This window comes from Lepisosteus platostomus, chromosome 11, assembly GCF_059453375.1.
Source record: "Lepisosteus platostomus isolate fLepPlt1 chromosome 11, fLepPlt1.hap1, whole genome shotgun sequence".
NCBI lineage: Eukaryota > Metazoa > Chordata > Actinopteri > Semionotiformes > Lepisosteidae > Lepisosteus > Lepisosteus platostomus.
Window position 1 is genome coordinate 48093177 of NC_142621.1, and position 17767 is coordinate 48110943.

Consider the following 17767-nt stretch of genomic DNA (forward strand, 5'->3'; position numbering starts at 1 on the left):
ACACAACTGTGTATTGTACTGGGGTCTGTTGGAGGGGTTGCACATTCAGAAGCTATCTTATAGGAAACACTGTACAGTAATCAAGTTGTCAGTAGACAAAACTCGTGCGTTGTCCAATCTGGACTTCTGACATCTTTGGTTTGGGTTCAGATCAAAGTGTCTGGCGGCAGGAAAAGATCTTGATTCAGGACCTTCCTAATCTATCCCAGCGTCCTTCACACACTTGTCTCCCGTCTGTACTGGCCTGTGCTTATTCTTTTAAAGGGAAAATGAGTTTAAGAAGCGAGAGAAAACTATATTTTACCGAACAGATTCAAATCTGAGGCAACATTTAGACATTTAGACAGCCTGGGCGAATATTAAAGTTCCTGCTGGTCCCTCTTTCTTTAAATTGTGAAAATGTGAAAAGGACACAAAAGAGCTAGTCCACGGGTTTTTAAAAATATTTTACTTGTACCTTGGTGCTGCCAGTGTTCTTAAAGACAACTCTCACATCCGAAGAAGGCTCTACAGCCAAAACATTGTCCTTCCTTTCTTCTCTTTTCAGCAGGGAATAAACCCTTACTTAAAATACCTTCTACATGGAGCAGCACAATGTTTTTAACAAACTTATAAAATGTACTGTATATGTATTTGACAAAGGAGTTCTCTTTTACCAATGGCACTTAATAAAATATGATCCAGTACCCATCAGTAACCTCTGGTGTTTGGTGTTTTGACGTGTCCATTAAGAGTTTTATTTGCTTTCACTGCATCCTCCTGTCTTCCAAAGACAAGCTGGCTCTGTTAACTTGTGTCATAACTGTCCCCGTGTGCGTGTGTCTTGTGCGTATCTGTATGTTTTCTGTGTGTGTTGTGTGCGTGTCTGTGTTGTGTGTGTGTCTGTGTTGTGTGCGTGTCTGTATATTTTGTGTGTGTGTCTGTGTTGTGTGCGTGTATGTGTGTTGTGTGCGTGTCTGTGTGCTCTTTGATGGACTAGTGTGCTGTCCTGGGACATGTTCCATCTTGGCACCACTGCACTTTTGGAATCCTGACACATTCAGCACCTGAGAGCTATAGGGTAGACAAATGAAGCTCATGATGCTGGAACCCCTCCAAAGAGTGAGCTGCACCTCTGAGCAACAGGATTACTGTTCCACCCCTACCTGTATAGACAGCACCCCCACCAGGGCCGAGAGGGTACTGCAGTCTCTGCCCCCAGGACCCTTCACAGGGCTGCCTCTACAGCTGCCTGGAAGGGTGAGATGAAAGATAGATCACCCCCCAACCAGAAAACAAAGTTAAAAATAACATATTAATAAAACACAGATAGAAAAAATACTTCATGTTCGTACTTAACAATCCTGCATGGCTCTATGATCACTCCAGTGCTCTGCGGAGCACAGGGGGCCACTGGGTGAACAAAGTTTTTGACACAAATTGATACATTTTTTTCTCGGAAGCACACAAGAGCAGGATCCGTCCTCTCGGGCCTCAAGGCCCAGCGAAGCTCAGAGTGTTCCCTTGCTGCAGCCCAAACAGCCAGAAGGCGGGCCGCACCGGTTCTGTGAACTCGGCCTTGTACGAAAACAGCAGGGTCTCGCCTTCGGCCATGCTGTAGAAGGACAGCAGCCCCTGGCCCATGTCAAGGTGAACCCTGACTTTGCTGACTTGGCCGTGTTTAAGGGGCTCCTCCGTGTTTCGGTGCCAGACGGACAGGCGGGACTTGCTCCACTCCAGGCACCAGGACAGCGCAGTCCGGCCGAGGTTCTCGCTGGGGCCCAGGCGGGAGGACGCCACTCCCACCGCCCAGCCGCTGCTGCGCCCTGTGTCCACCTCCCAGTAGTGCTCCCCCTGCTGGAACTCCTGCGCGCCCAGCGCCTGGCACACCTCGAAGCGGTCCCGTCGGGCCGGAGAGGCCCGGCCGCGTCTCCGCACCGTCACGCTCCGGAAGTTGTCAGAGAACACCAGGTCCCGGTGAGCCAGCTCGGGAGCGAAGGTGAGGAACTGGAAACCTGGGGGAGAAGAGGCAGCGATGCTGATTGCTCTTACTTCCAGGCAACTGTAGCAGAAGGACAGACACAGCAGGTGCAGACTTTCAGAGCAGACACAGTGGGTGCAGACTTTCAGAGCAGACACAGCGGGTGCAGACTTTCAGAGCAGACACAGCAGGTGCAGACTTTCAGAGCAGACACAGCGGGTGCAGACTTTCAGAGCAGACACAGCGGGTGCAGACTTTCAGAGCAGACACAGCGGGTGCAGACTTTCAGAGCAGACACAGTGGGTGCAGACTTTCAGAGCAGACACAGTGGGTGCAGACTTTCAGAGCAGACACAGTGGGTGCAGACTTTCAGAGCAGACACAGTGGGTGCAGACGTGTTTAGAACAGACACAGCGGGTGTAGACGTGTTTAGAACAGACACAGTGGGTGCAGACGTGTTTAGAACAGACACAGCGAGTGCAGATGTGTCCAGAACAGTGGGAATTCTGAAACATCAGTAACGGTTGAGTGATTTTCCAATAGATACACATGAATCCACTGGGATTCCACAGGAAGTTGTACCTCCCAAGATAAAACTTGATAAGTAACAGTATATTGTAAATGGTTTTTGTGCAGTTTTAGATGAAATCATGACAATATTTTTCTTCACACACATACAAACAGGAATTCTGAAAAAATTGAGATTTTTCCCCCTGGGCTGGGGGCATTGGGGCTGTTTGCCTGCTGCGCAACTCACTCTGGGAAAGAGCCTCCGACTGCTCCTGCCCTCCCACAGTCTCCAGCTCCATCCCCTCGGGAGACACATCGGCTCCACCATGCTCTGCGGAATACAGATATTCACAGGCCTTTCAGCTTTTACATTGCAGCTGCCTCCTTCTCTAAATCTCACCAGCTGGCCCTGAAAGTGAGCTTTAAAGGAGCCAAAGACCTTATCGCCTTTCCACAACTCCAGCCTGAAGTCAAGACATGGACTAGTGCAAATTTGTCAAAAACAAGAAAATCTTGAGACTTGCCTTCAAAGAGTCTGATTTTATGTGGGCAGGGGGAGAGAAGGCCATACATTTCAATGTGAGAAGAAAGTGCTTTTTAAATAACTAAGCCTACCTGCAGTTTCTCCAAGGTTAACCTGTAAAACGCTCAAAGCTTGGTCTAATCTCTTTCCAGCCTCCTCCTTTAATTCAGCTACTGCGTCCAGCACAGCTGCCATGCGGACTTCGTCCGGAGAAACGTCCCCCTCCTCGCGAGACAGGCAGCCGTCCGTGTCCACCTGCGGGATGTCAGCCTGCGGGGAGGAGAGGAACAGATCAGAACACTGTGCTGCACCTTCTGAAGGCCGGAGTCCCCAGAGGAGACAAACAGGCCTTCCCTGCCCACAGCACGACTCGCAGCAACAGCAAGAACTCGCACCTCCAGCCCCCTGTCCACTGGCCCACGCAATTTAACCTTTCAGCTGACAGCGGGCAGAGTAATGGTTGTACAAAGTCACTGCCAGTCACTAGGCAGGAAGAGCCCAGGTTGAATGTCCATGATGTACACCTTTCTGTTCAGCAATGACCCTTACAGAAAGACAGATCAATCACACCTGTATCACTGCAGAGCAGCTCCCGGTGTCCACCTGCTCCATCTGCGATCTGGCGTTCTTCAGCCAGCCCAGTCTCTGCTCCAGGAGGGCTACAGCGCTGCCTATCCTCCACTCAGCTGCCTTCTGTCTGGCGTTTAAGACATTCATGGCCTCGCGCTCTCCCGCCTCGATGGCCCTCTTCAATTCACCGAACCCCCTGCAGAGGGCGTCCTTCATGCCTGAGGCAGAGTCCTACAAAACACCAGGCTTAAAAACAGCTTCTATCCCACTGCAGTGCACATCCTCAACAGCTGACTGCAGGGCCTCAGATTCAACACACATCTGCACTTTCTGCATGTTTTTTTCACTACTACATGTTTACTGTTCTCCACAACACATTTTTTTCTGTTAATATTCACTATGTGTTTGATGTCTACGTTGTGTGGTGTTGTCTGCTGCACTGTCTATGTCCCGAGAGTTCAGCGCGAATAAGAAATGTGATGTACATATGGCAATAAACTCCTCTACTTATAGTGTATGTCTAATACTAGCAGTTGTGCAAACCATTAACGATGACTTTCAAGAAAACATCGAAATACATTGCAAACACAATTAATATCGCTGAAAGAGAGAAATAAAATAAAGACCACACTGTAGGAGAGGCCAAAGAAAGAGAACAGACTTACTGAGATCTCCTTCCGGCTCTTAACTCTTTCAGAAAGAATCTCCTCCACTTGTTCAATTTCTGATGTCACAGTCTCCAGGCTTCTCTGCAGACAGTCCTGGAAAACACACACTTGACAATGAATGAAGGACCATAAGATAAGATCACTTTATTGGCCAAATTCAATTTCTTGCAATAGGAATTTGTCTTTTCGCAACCCCAGCTTGCTCTCCATGAGACACACAGACACACAGACAGGGACATAAGCCTGGGGTCAGAGCGCAGGGTCAGTCATTTATACAGCACCCCTGGAGCAGCTGGGGTGAAGGGCCTTGCTCAGGGGCCCAACGGAGTAGGATTCCTCTGCCGGCCACGGGAAACGAACCGGCAACCTTCCAGCCACAGGCGCAGATCCTGAGCCCCAGAGCCACCGCCCTGCCCTCAATAAGGAACATCAGGAAGGGTGACTAATGAGAGGAGCAGTCCGGCCCGTCTGGCCCGTTTGGTAATTAGTAGCTGACTGGTGCCAGGAACAAAGCCAGGGTATCAGCTTCAAACACATGGCTGGGGAGCTAGTTCCACACTCCCACCACTCTTCAGGTAAAGAAGTGCCTCCTGTTCTCAGATTTTAATGCTCTTCCGCAGGGTTTGCAGTTGTGTCTCTGGTCTGTGTTTCACTGTTGATCCCCAGGATGTCCCCTTCGATAAACTTCGTCTATCTGTGCCTTTAAGGATTTTGAATACTTGAATGAGGCGCTTGAGAAAATCATACTATCAGCCAGATTGGCTGGCGGAAAGGCGCGCATACACAACAGTCTGACCCCGGGCTTTCGCGGTTGTGAAGCTCCTGGGATTTTTGATCCAGTCAAATAGGTGCAGCAGCAGAATGCAGTAATAATTTAACTTGTTAACATGGCGAGGCTGAAGTTCAATACACGTAATAAGTAATTGAATACTGCGTTTTAACTTCGATGCACGTTTCCTGCTGCTCAAATGTACAACTGACTATATTAAAGAGTAAAAACAAGTGTCTAAGAGGACCTTGCACTTGCCTTCTTGCGCTCAAACTCTTCCTCGATGCTCCCCAGCGCGCAGTCCGGGTGCTGCGGCCGGCACAGGGCGCACAGCAGCGTGCCGTGCCCCGGGCACAGGTACTCGCACGGCCGGCGGTGCAGCGCGCAGGATTCGCCCAGCCGGGGCGCACTGCTGCCGGATTCTCGGGGCTGACAGGTCGGGCAGCCATCAGAGCCGCCGCTGCCGCAGGCCGGACACTGGCCATCCGGGTCGCTATCCCTCGGAGACGCGGACGAATCGCGCTTTTCGGGACTGCGCCTCTTAAGAGTTTCGACGATACGGTAGATGGCTACGTTCTTCGTGAGCTTGTGATCGGGCCGAAACGTATCTTTGCAGACAGGGCAGCCGAATTTCTCCTTCGTGTACGGGACGGTGTAGTACTTGACAATGCACTCCATACAGTAGTTGTGGCTACCGCAGGTGGCTGTGACGGGATCTCTGAGCATTTCGTAACAGATCAGGCACTGTAATTCGGCAGTTAAATCGTCGTAGGTGCTCTCATGCGATGCCATGGCGGCTCACAAACAGAGGACTGTCAGTGGGGAAACCGAAACTTCTGCTCAAGGCAGCAGACTACTGTTCTAACCCTGCACTCTCGAAAACACAAGAAAAATTCGCAACCATGATTAAAACTACATATCCCATCAGGCCACGCTGGACAAAATATTTTTTTATTGGCTGCTGGGAACTGTAGTTTAACTAGAAGGAAAGCTTTGCTTGGCAGCTCTCTTTTTCAACGTGAACACAAGAGGGCACCGTTACAATATTAATGATATGTGTCAACTTGAAATTCACCTTAAACCGTTTCTGGGTTCCAAACAGACACAGCACTGATATTAAAGTGAAAATCAGAGTCTGGTTTATGATTTTATCCAGTATCTGTGGATGAGCACTTGAATGTGAACAATTAACTAGTGTCTGTGACCTGCACAGGGTCAGTGTGTCCGCAGGGGGTCCAGGCTTGGTCCTGCAGGGTCAGTGTGTCTGCAGGGGGTCCAGTCCTGGTCCTGCAGGGTCCCTGTTTCTAGGCTGAAGTTTGTTGTATCAACATATTTCTTGTTGTATAGATATACAATGTGTGCATATATCTCAGATTGTATTTTAAATAGGCTTCAGTACATCTGCTTTTACTCTGGAATAAGATAAGATATTTATTGTCCCCTGAGGGAATTTTTTTATGGAGACACAGCACTCCTGTACATTTAAATAGATTGCAAACAAAACAAAAAGAAGAAAAGAAAATCATTGATACATATTCTCATCACTTAATTGGAAATGTAGGTGGAAACAATAAGATTTATTTTTTTTAATTCAAGAGAGCATTTCATAGTACTGAAATCAGCGATAAACTGATCTGTGTTCCTCTTCTCAGACTACGGCTGCCATCGTGCTGAGGGCTCCCGCTCCAGCAGAGGACACGGGTGTGTCCGGCCCACCCTGACCGCCTGCTGCCAGCTGTGAGTTCACACCCTCACACCCTCACACACAGAGGCACAGAGACGGGCGTCCTGTCGGTTTCCTTCACAGGACCCACAAAGCCCTCGGTCCTTTAAACACAGGTACGGCCGAGAATCCCAGACCCGGGTTCGGGAGTGTACCCTGGCGGGGCTGACAGTAACTGTATCAGTGAAGCAGCTGACCGCTGGCCTGAGCTGAAAACGGGGAGACCGTCTAGCTCAGCTGACCCAGGGTTGATGACTTCAACTCTCGAACTGGGGTCTCCACCCGGTCTTAGTGAGCCCCCAGTCAGGTGACTCCTAAATCCCTTAAATTTAAAGATGAGGAACACTTGTTAATTAAATTTAGCAAACTCCAATCCTTGAATTTTGTACTAGATGTTTCTATATTACTGCATTTTAAAATATTACTTAATTGATCACATCCAAATTGCTCCAAGTCAGTAGAAGAGTGATGCCTGGTGCCCAGTCCTGAAGGGCCACAATGTTTCCGTTTTTTGTTCCAATCTGCGTTCTTAAGTCCCCCAACTCAACTATTTAATTCACCCTTATCCCTTCAGCAGGTAAAAGAGGCCTGAAATCCATCAGGACTGGGCTCTGGACATTCCTGCTTTACAAATCGGTTGACAGTTGTCTTTAAAGTCCGCTGGGACGCCGCTGACCAGGACGCGGCCTGAAGCTCAGTTCTCTGGAACTGGACCTGCACTCACAGGGAGAGGAGGAATTTCTGACACCACATGCGACTCAAGCAGGAGGACAGGAGACAGTCGTGCTTCGCCAGTCTCTTTTCTCCCAGTATCTTCAGCGCCCGGGGTCGCTGTGCCAGGCGCGCCTCCTCTTCAGCCTCGCTGCTCGCCCCGCGCCGCCGCGCCCGAGAGGGGCAGAGCTGCCCTCTTGGGAAAAACAAGATCTTCCCCCGTCCTTCCTGTTTCCCGTCATCTCCTCCGCCTCACGTTGGCTTCCGCTGCGGAACACGGAAAACGGCCGATTTAAAGCCTACATACTGTATGTGGTGCGATTGTGTCGAGGTGTCGGGGCGCAGGCGGTAGCGTGCCGGAGTGTCAGGGTGTCGGGGCGCAGGCGGTAGCGTGCCGGAGTGTCGGGGTGTCGGGGCGCAGGCGGTAGCGTGCCGGAGTGTCGGGGTGCCGGGGGCGGTGCTCACTGGTGTAGTCCTGCGGTAACATGGGCCGAGCGATGACCTGCCGTAGCGCCTCCAGCCACTCCCTCTGGTCCCGCTCGTTCTCACACATGAACAGGAACTGCCGGTCCGGCGTCTCCACGGCGATGCCATGCTTCCACTTGTTGCCCCGTGCGCCCCGGGGCTGGGTCTGCTGCACCCCGTAGCCGTGTTGCTCCGTGCCGAGGAACACCGCTCCCAGCTCCAGGGCGTCCTGAGCGCGGCAGGGCGCCCGGGGGAGGACAGGAGAGAACAGAGGAGCACACCTGATTATTCCGCAGCAGCCCCGGCACAGGAGTACGATTCGCCTGGAGGCGCTTCGTGAGTCGCAGAGCTGTGGGTGTCCGAAACAAAGTGCCCCGAACAGGGATCTTAGGTTCCACTGGCTACAGTGTTTAAAAAAATCGATTCAGGCTGAAGAGGCTCTGCGACTGACTGCAGCCCTTGTGAATCTGGGGCAGACTGGGGTCTGGAGGACAGGGGCTGAGAAAGTTCCAGAAGCAATTCACACAGCTGGTGCGAAACAAGGGAGGAAAAGAGACAATGTCCAAAAAACCCCAGATAAGACTGATTAGCAAAAACACAGCTCCCGACCAAAAAGAGTGCTCCAAGGGCACAAACTCCACTCTACTTTCTGAGTCTGGGCAGTGCTGACACCTTCTTAAGGACTGAAAACTGCCCCACCCACCTTTCTGATCCAGAAAAAGGATCATCCCCACATTTTAAAGCCAGTGAAGCAGCAATTGTCCCCTTGTGTCCTGATGCACACAGAAACAGGTGGGCTTGTGGAGGGAGACACTGCTCACAGACAGCATGTTGTCACCTCTGTCGGATTGCAGTTTGTACAACTGGAAGCATCATCAGCACCTCAACTGTAAATAAAGATACTTACTACTATTTACGAAATAGTAAATATCACCAGCTCCTTGACTTCTGTGCTAGTCTTGCTGATCATGAGTTAAAGGAGGAAGGAGACTACAGCAGATTACTGACAGGGTATAGAATAAGCACCCTGGCTGCAGTCTTTCTCGCTGAGCTCCCAGAGGTGTGTGCTGCCTACCGTGTCTGAGGAAACCAAGAGAAGCAGCTCTCACCAGAGGACCTTTGAAGTAGAGCAGTTTCCTGTTATGACAGTCCAGGATGAACCACCTCTTCTTGAACGGCTCTCTTTGCTATGAGACACAGAAGTCACAGCACTGTGAGAGGCAGCAGAGTCCTTTCACCCCCGCAGTGTCCTGTCACTCCACTCCGCACACTGGCTGTGTCACCGACGTGACAGACCAGCCAGTCATCTCACTGGCCCGCAGACTGACCGGTCACACTATCTCACTGAGTGACCGGTCATCTCACTGGCCCGCAGACTGACCGGTCACACTATCTCACTGAGTGACCGGTCATCTCACTGGCCCGCACACTGACCAGTCACACTATCTCACTGGCCCGCACACTGACCAGTCACACTATCTCACTGAGTGACCGGTCATCTCACTGACCCGCAGACTGACCAGTCACACTATCTCACTGGCCCGCACACTGACCAGTTACACTATCTCACTGAGTGACCGGTCATCTCACTGGCCCGCAGACTTACCGGTCACACTATCTCACTGGCCCGCACACTGACCAGTCACACCATCTCAATGAGTGACCGGTCATCTCACTGGTCCGCAGACTGACCAGTTACACTATCTCACTGAGTGACCGGTCATCTCACTGGCCCGCACACTGACCAGTCACACTATCTCACTGGCCCGCAGACTGACCAGTTACACTATCTCACTGAGTGACCGGTCATCTCACTGACCCGCAGACTGACCAGTCACACTATCTCACTGGCCCGCACACTGACCAGTCACACCATCTCACTGAGTGACCGGTCATCTCACTGGTCCGCAGACTGACCAGTTACACTATCTCACTGAGTGACCGGTCATCTCACTGGCCCGCACACTGACCAGTCACACTATCTCACTGGCCCGCAGACTGACCAGTTACACTATCTCACTGAGTGACCGGTCATCTCACTGGCCCGCAGACTGACCAGTTACACTATCTCACTGAGTGACCGGTCATCTCACTGGTCCGCAGACTGACCAGTTACACTATCTCACTGAGTGACCGGTCATCTCACTGGCCCGCACACTGACCAGTCACACTATCTCACTGGCCCGCAGACTGACCAGTTACACTATCTCACTGAGTGACCGGTCATCTCACTGGCCCGCAGACTGACCGGTTACACTATCTCACTGGCCCGCAGACTGACCAGTCACACTATCTCACTGAGTGACCGGTCATCTCACTGGCCCGCAGACTGACCAGGTGTCTCACCGGCCAGGGCTGAGGGCCCAGAGACATTATTCAGGATGTCCCCCCATTCGCAAACTGCAACAGTATCTGTGAGAGCTTACAGTCATGGAAACAGATTCTGTTTTAACAAAACGATTCCTTCATGAGACAGAAAGACAGATGAGAGAAATCTGAAATATTCTGGAACTGAGGGCTGTAGTTGGCATCTTTCCAGGGCGGACCGAACACTGATCCGTTCGGAGATCACATACCATCGGGCCGGTTTTCTCCATGTAACCTTCTTTCAAAAAGCTGCGGGTGACCCAGGGCAGCAGCTGGAGGCAGAGACAGACCGTGAAGAAAGCAAAGTGTTTTCTTTAACAGATTCTCGGAAATAAACACAAATGCGATTCTTAATGCAGGTTAAAAACAGAAATGTTGTGGTGATGAATAAACCAACTCAGCTCAGGGTCTGTATCTAAATATAAACAAGCAGAACTTCTTTGGCTGAAGCAACATTTGATCAAATTTCTGAGTGGCCACAGGAAGTCGCAAGCACAAACACACTTACTGAGAACTGGCAGAGAGATGAAGTGGCTCAAAATTGTTGTTAAAATTCGTTTCCTGGTTAATACAGTTGTGATGGGCTGACTGAGCATCATTCTGAAAAAAACTTTTCTAAAACTCATCTGATTTTAAAACAAAACCCTTTAACTGAAAAAATGAAATGAGTAAAAAAAAAAATATTAACATGGTTCTGTGGGCTACTGTGCACGTTTTGCGTTTTGGGGTTCTTTTCACATCTCACTCTCTGCATGAGGGCAAGAAAGGCAGTGTGCAACACACTGCTGGTGACACTGATGAGAAACAGCTGTAGAGATGTTACTGCAGCCTCGCTGTCACAGTGGAGCCTCACACGGCTTCACCCAAACTCTGCTCGGCCCCCCCACAGCCCTCCTCACCTCACTGCTGCTGGCGGTGGGGAACGCCATCTTCAGGTAGGAGAAGCGGGAGGCTCGGATGGCATTGAACCAGTTCACGATCTCCTGGAGCAGGAGAGAGGGTTTTCATGTTCAGACCCTCAACTTTAAAACGGAGAGATGAAGGGCTACTGGCCAGATAGCCGTTTATTCTCAGTTTTAAAAGAGATGCAAAAGACAGCTTGTCCTTTTGGGAAACTGGAGCCTTTCCACCCCCCCACCCCCCACTTGGCAGACAGACTGAAGGACTATAGTGATCCACCTGCCAAGATACCAGACTGCACCAGTAACCTGCCCCACTGGCTTTCAGCTTTGACCACCAGCACCAACTGTCCCGGGACACTGGCAGGAGCACTAACATCTCCACACAGGCCTGGGCACCACCAAAAGCCCCAGGCAGCACAGAGATTCTCCACCAGGGCGCCGCCGCTCCGAAACCAGTGGAAAGTAAACCTTTACTTCCCCTGCCTCAGAGTAAAAAACCACCTCCCCCCCTTACAGGTCCAGGGCAGGTGAAGATGTTTTCCAAACATCCGAAGGTGCACCTCAGCTCATTCACAGACTCTTCCGCTGCAAAACCCACAGCTCCAGCAGGGGGCAGGAGAGAGGCTGCGCTCACCGCTGACGGTGCAGGCTCAGCCCCAGAGGCACTGTGCCCTGCTGTCTGCTGCACCACTCACAGGGGCTTCACGGCCCAGACCCCGCCCAGACCCGGCCCAGACCCGGCCCAGACCCGGCCCAGAGCAGGAAGTGCTTCTACCTGAGCGTCGTTGTGGTACACAAATATATTTCGGGTGTGCTCGTCCTGCAGGTAAGTGAGCTGCAGTCCGTGGGCGTGACCGATTTTGTCCGGCTGGAAGGTGGCGTTCAAGTCCTTGATGTAGATGATGGCTTTAGGACCCTTGGACTAGAGGAAACAAAGACTCCTGTCAGTGAGGCCTTGAGGGGTAGAGAGTGCAGCTCCTGCAGACAGGAACTCCTGCAGCTCCTAAAGCCAGAGCAACAGCAGGGAGCAGACCTGCTCTCCGGAGCTTGGCACTCAAACCTTGCCACCTGAGCTCACCAACCACATCAGGTCATTCTATTCTTCACGCGTATCAGTGTGCGTGTGTCTGTGTCCGTGTGTGCCCTGCGACGGACTGGTGTCCCATCCAGGGTGAATCCTGCTTTGTGCCCTTTGCTTGCTGGGATAGGCTCCAGCTCCCCTGCGACCCCGAACTGGATAAAGTGCTGAGAAAATGGATGGATGGACATTTTTACAGTGAAGGACTTTCGCTTTTTTAACATGCAACATCCTCATTGCGCAACTGAAGCTATTTTCACTGTACGTATCTGCAGCTTGGAATGAATATTTTTCCTGTAGCTAATAAAAGATACAATTCTGTCACACCGTTGAAGTATCCTTTGTTTATCCAGTGGTGCGTTGGTTAGTCTACTAAACTGACATGGCAAATTAGGCCCCAGCTCAGCACACTGCTGGACAGCACCTCTGAAACACCCTGCGGATACAGATGGAGAGAATTTCTTGCACCAATCTGGCTGCACGTCTGATCCAGTAAACGGGCTCAGAGCTGCAGTTACGTACAGTATTCCTGCAGGTATTTGCCGGAATACCATTTTAAGGTGGTTTGTTTTGCAGTGGATTCTGAGAGCTTGCATCAAGCTCCAGTGCCCCTCTCTGTTCCTGAGCGTGATGTCACTGTGCTCTCCTGCTCTCTGCTCAGGTCCCTAGAGTCAGGCTCCCCCGGCTGCAGGCCTACCACGAGCTACAGCCCCTCCCTCTGCAGACTCACACCGGCTTTACTCACTTCTTCCTTGGTGTAGTACTTCAAGGTAAAATCGCTTTCACACAGGATAAATTTTCGTTTTAAAAACTGCCCATTGTCCTTCCCCTTTTTCCAAAGGACTCCTTCATAGGAGCCTGGAGAAACAAACCAAAAAAAAAAACACAGAACAGATTCAACAATCCTTCTTCTTCTGAAGCATGCATCATGTGGTCTCAGAGCTCCAGGCCGAGTCCAATTCCGTGAGTACAATCTGAGGAGAAGACAAGCTGACACTCACAGAACTTGACCAGGATGCATACACACATTTTAATGCGCTGTTCACCACACGGCACTGCAGGAGCCCCGGTCGGGGGCTCCCTACGACCTGAAGAGGCAGCAGCTGGCCTGGAGCCGCTGTGCGCTGCAGGGGAAGAGGAGTAAAGCTACAGACGCAGGCAGGAAGAGGCTTTACCAGAGCCGTAGGTCTCCTGGCGCGTCACCTCGTCTCCGGTGAACTCTCTGCGCTCGTACTTGGCCCTGATCCACTGCTCCCTCAGCACCCTGTAGAGAAACTCGCCGTGAGCTCCGCAGCCCCAGGCCCAGAGCAACAAACGCACACAGAAGCCGAGGTGAGCATTTTGATCTGGTTGTTGTTTTGCATGAATTGTCTATATTTTAATATGCTTTCCCATTGCCTTACTGGTGCAAAAAGACAAATTCCTAATATAAGAAATCGTATATGGCCAATAAAGTGATCTTATCTGATTAGAATATCGAATATTTCACTTGCAGGGTGAAGGAATATCTGTGCAGAGTGTGCTCAGACTCAGCGAGAACAGATCCTTCGTGTTTCTCCTTCTGTGAAGGGAACTGCTCGCTCTATTTTTATCAGGGCTCTTTCTGTAACTCTACCCACTGGAAAGGCTTTTCTTCCTCTGCTTCTGTGCTGGCATTCTGGGTCATTGTTCTTCTGCTTCCCTAAATGACACCACAACTGCAGAGTTGCATTTCTTTACTGACACAATCTGATGAGGAATGTTTTTTATTTCAGCTGATTAAGCAAAAAATGAAACTCTTTAGTGGGATTCACCCAGCTCTCTCTTGACTCCAGCGTGTTGTCGGCCAGCCCAGAAGAGCCTTTGTCACAGATCCATCTGACGGGGCTCTAGCCCAAGAGCACGTTAAAATCCCCACTGCCAGGACTGAAGCCTCTTAGGCAGCTCCCTTCAGCACTTCCCACTGCAACTGCCCTAATTGACTCCTCATTATTTCCTCTCATTTCATCAACAGAAGTGCTCTCTCCAGTGGCTCTGTTAAAGTAAAGCTCTTGTCTGATTCACCTGAAAGGCGAACAACTCAATTCAAGGACAGAGCTATTGACCTTCTATACATGCAAAACAGGGAGTTTTAAAGGCAGCATCTTGCCTTGTTGCGTCATGAAAAGCTGTTTCTTTCCTCAATGGGTCTGCACTGATATGATGATGTGTGCTGGCGCCTGTGTGAACGAACCCCTGTGGGGTTTCATCAGGAAGCGAAATGCTCAGACGCTGGCGGTGTGACGAGAGCATGCCCCCCATGTGTACTCACGCGCAGTCGCTCTGCAGGGGCCGGTAGTAGAAGAGGGGCACGGCTCTCTCGTACCTGGCCCTGGCCACCGCGTTGCCGCTGGCCTTCATGAACTGCAGTTTCGGACGAGAGGGAGAGGAGCGCAATCAGAGAAACAGGGGCCCGACAACGTGTTTCCTGGCTCAAGCAGGTTGCTCTAAGGGAGGCGAGAGAGGGGGCAGACTCCCGCTGCACAGCGGTTCGGTCCGCTCCACTGCTGCCGGAAGAAATCAATAAGAAATCTCGCAACTGCTTGAATCTGGAGTTTTCTCTGAATAAGATCAGGACGTGCGGCCCCTACAGATGGGTTACAGACCCGCGGCCGTGACTGGACCCCTCCCCCCGGACCTGGACACCTGGACCGGTACCTCCACCAGCTCGTCGTCCCAGAAGTCCAGGCGGATGGACTTGACCTTGCTGACCCCCGACAGGTTGCGGTGAGTCCCGGAGCAGTTCAGGCAGATGAAGATGCCCAGGCTGTAGGACGCCCAGTCCGGCTCTGTGGGGGGCGGAGGAGACGGGGAGACGGGGAGAGACGTTACTCTCGCGCTGCGGAGACAGCAGCAGCCCCAGGCTGGCCTGGCTGGTTTCCTCTAGCGTGAGGCTGGGCTCTTCACTGGGACCACAGTCCCGACTCTGAGCTGCTGAAGGAAACGAGCGGCCCAGACTCGCCGGTGTGTGGGCGGAGCAGCAGGGTAGCAGGTCGTGTAGCCGCAGACAGGGGGCTGGGGCTGCTCCCCTGAGGAGGGCAGCCGTTCCCTCAGGCTCGCTGAGCAAAGGGCAGCAGGCGGGGCTCCGGCTGGGACTGTGGAAAGGCGAGGCCAGACTCCTGCGGCCGCAGCCTCAGACCTCTACCTTGTGCAAGCCTGATCGGATCCCCGGCCCGCGCTCTCGTCCGGCTCGCGTCCCCCCCGACCCAGACTGGCTGCTCAGACCTGCGATTCGGGCGGCTCGTTAATGAGGACACTGCAGCCCAGCCTCCTCTGGAACCCGGGACCTCTCCCCGTACCCCCCAGACCCCCTGAGCTCATCATCCTCACCGCTCCTCCTTGGGGGGAGGTTACTGCTGCGGCTTTCATCTCCTCCACATCTTTCGCCTTTTACTGAAGATTTCCGTGGAGAGGAGCCTGAATGAGTTCCGTGCAATTTCTGCGCCCCCCAGCCCACTCGCTGCCCGTTCCTCCTTCCTCCGCAGAAAAAGGGGAATGGGAACTCAGGACTACCCCCCTAGCACACCCCGCCCCCCACACATTCTCAGCTTTGAGGAAAGCACACACCGGGTCTGCCTTCTCAGGGTGTGTCGAAGGCAGGTTCCTAGTTCTTAACTGTACCAATCAAGTCACTTCTTACAAGAATAAGAAAATGAAATAATTAAGATAATTAAGGAACACGGCTCATTTTGCCCCCCGTGATTCTAAAAAAATGCATCAGCCACTGAAGAGCGCAACAATCTAGAAAATTCTCCTTTTTAAAAAAAAGGTTCATTCAAACGCTTAACGCCCATTGGTGACACGTCGTAACTCGCTCGGTGTTTATTTGCATAAAGAACAAAAAAACAGAACACGAGCATCAGGAGACGTCGCCTCGACTCGGAGTGAAAGTTTCTCGTCAGCACCTTCAGGTTCCTCGTTTCACTGCGCGCTGGGGAGAACCTGCGGACACGCGGGGAAATTGCGCGTCCTGCCGTGTGGAGCTGCGCTCTCTGCTGGACACCGAGTCATTATCCCTCCAGGGGGGATGCTCCCAGACAGCTGAGCTATTCTACCCGAACCCTTCAGCCTTTTGTTTTTGCCAGCACGTTAAGGGGGAAACATCCAGATTTAAGACTTTTCTTCATAACAAAATAAAAAGTTCCCGCAATACCACTCACACGGGGTCCATTCCTGTGTCCTGCAGCTCAAACCATCTGTCTGCCCCATTTCTACAGGGCACAATCAGAAAAACTTGCCAGCCGCCAGAGTTTAACCCCTCCAGTATTAACCACTGGTGCCCAGTTCACTGTGCCACCGAGAAGTGTCTTCAGCTAGAAGCGGTGAAAGACTACGAGAAGCAAGATTCATGTTTGTGTGGTAACTCAGCGCTGCGGGATAATCACTACGGTCCCGGACTCAACAGCCCCGCAAATCAGAACACACTCTGTGTAAGAGCCGTGACTATTTCTGCTTGTCTTCGGAAAGGTAAACCCGAGCCGCACGTCCAGGGCCGTGCAGGTGCGCTGCGCGTCACTCACCTGGCGCTCCGCAGTCTGCGCAGGTGCTGTTGTCCGGCTGCTTCACCAGCTCCAGGAGGATTTTCTTGTTTCGGTCCCGGTTGGCCATGGTCGTCAAAATATTTCTTCCTTATCAAATCTCTCCCCCCCGCCGCCGCCGCGTCGGGAGAACTTCGGTCTACCTTTGCCGCGACACGTTACAGTGCAATGCATTCAACAGGCTTTTCCTGGTAAACGCGCTGAATTCGAAAAACGTTTCCTCTTCAAACAGTATAATTTAAACCGGGTATAAGAAGTATGTATTTAAGTAATGCGCTGATAGCCTTGAAGAAATATTCCCCCGCGGTATACCGTTCCAGGATTGCTCGGATCTTGGCTGAGTGAACTGTAGAAAACCAAACCATTCAATGTCTCTAACTCAGTCGTGTACTGCCGAGCCGCGCTGGTCATCCAGACACCCCTGGCGGAGAGGCGCCCCACTCTGCGCTCCTGCCCCGGACAGCCTGCCGGCCGAGGGCTGAGCTCTCGGGTCCCCACGCCTGCGCACTCAGAAACACGGCGGTGGACGAGGGGAAGTGAAATACGCGCTGCTAGGCGACTCTTATATAACGAAGAACTTAGGGAAATACATTTACTGGCGTTTATCATTTTCATGTCAGAGGTGACAGTTCGCGCCTTGCCGCGGCCTGGGCGCAGTCGATACACAGTAGCACACAAAAAAGAATAATTTGGAAAAGAACGGGGATTAATAAAGATGTATGTTTATGGGTGCAATTTGATTTTCACAACAAAGGGGTCAACAACCCGTCAGCGGCACAATTCCCTATCATTTTCAGTATAATTCCAAATTATTACTGCCTACAAGCCGGACCAAATTTGTCCCGAACGCGAGCAAAAAGTAAGACGTGTTTGACGTGTCTTGCTCCACGCAAAAGCACTAGAAGCATGACGAATTTAAATGCAAAGGTTGTTAAGTGGGTTTTGTATAAAGAAATAATCAAAAT

General features: G+C 51.6%; 2 protein-coding genes across 3 annotated transcripts; both read right to left on the reverse strand.

Moving 5' to 3' along the window:
• Positions 1-431: 431 nt before the first annotated feature.
• rnf135 (ring finger protein 135) lies at positions 432-5902 on the reverse strand. Its single transcript, XM_088600189.1, has 6 exons — positions 5259-5902; positions 4229-4324; positions 3564-3794; positions 3086-3263; positions 2718-2801; positions 432-1994 (listed from the first exon to the last, which is right to left on the reverse strand). The coding sequence occupies exons 1-6, from the start codon at positions 5790-5792 to the stop codon at positions 1474-1476; spliced, it is 1644 nt and encodes a 547-aa protein (XP_088456315.1). The 5' UTR covers positions 5793-5902; the 3' UTR covers positions 432-1473.
• A 503-nt stretch (positions 5903-6405) lies between these two features.
• adap2 (ArfGAP with dual PH domains 2) lies at positions 6406-17674 on the reverse strand. Of its 2 annotated transcripts, XM_088600181.1 has the most exons (11): positions 16785-17674; positions 14923-15053; positions 14537-14628; positions 13422-13510; positions 12992-13104; positions 11944-12090; positions 11166-11249; positions 10476-10538; positions 9009-9086; positions 7900-8128; positions 6406-7701 (listed from the first exon to the last, which is right to left on the reverse strand). In XM_088600181.1, exons 1-11 carry the CDS (start codon positions 16870-16872, stop codon positions 7673-7675), a joined length of 1143 nt encoding a protein of 380 aa, XP_088456307.1. In that variant the 5' UTR covers positions 16873-17674; the 3' UTR covers positions 6406-7672. The 2 variants fall into 2 exon arrangements, with proteins under 2 accessions (XP_088456307.1, XP_088456308.1); XM_088600182.1 differs by lacking the exon at positions 9009-9086.
• Positions 17675-17767: the final 93 nt, after the last annotated feature.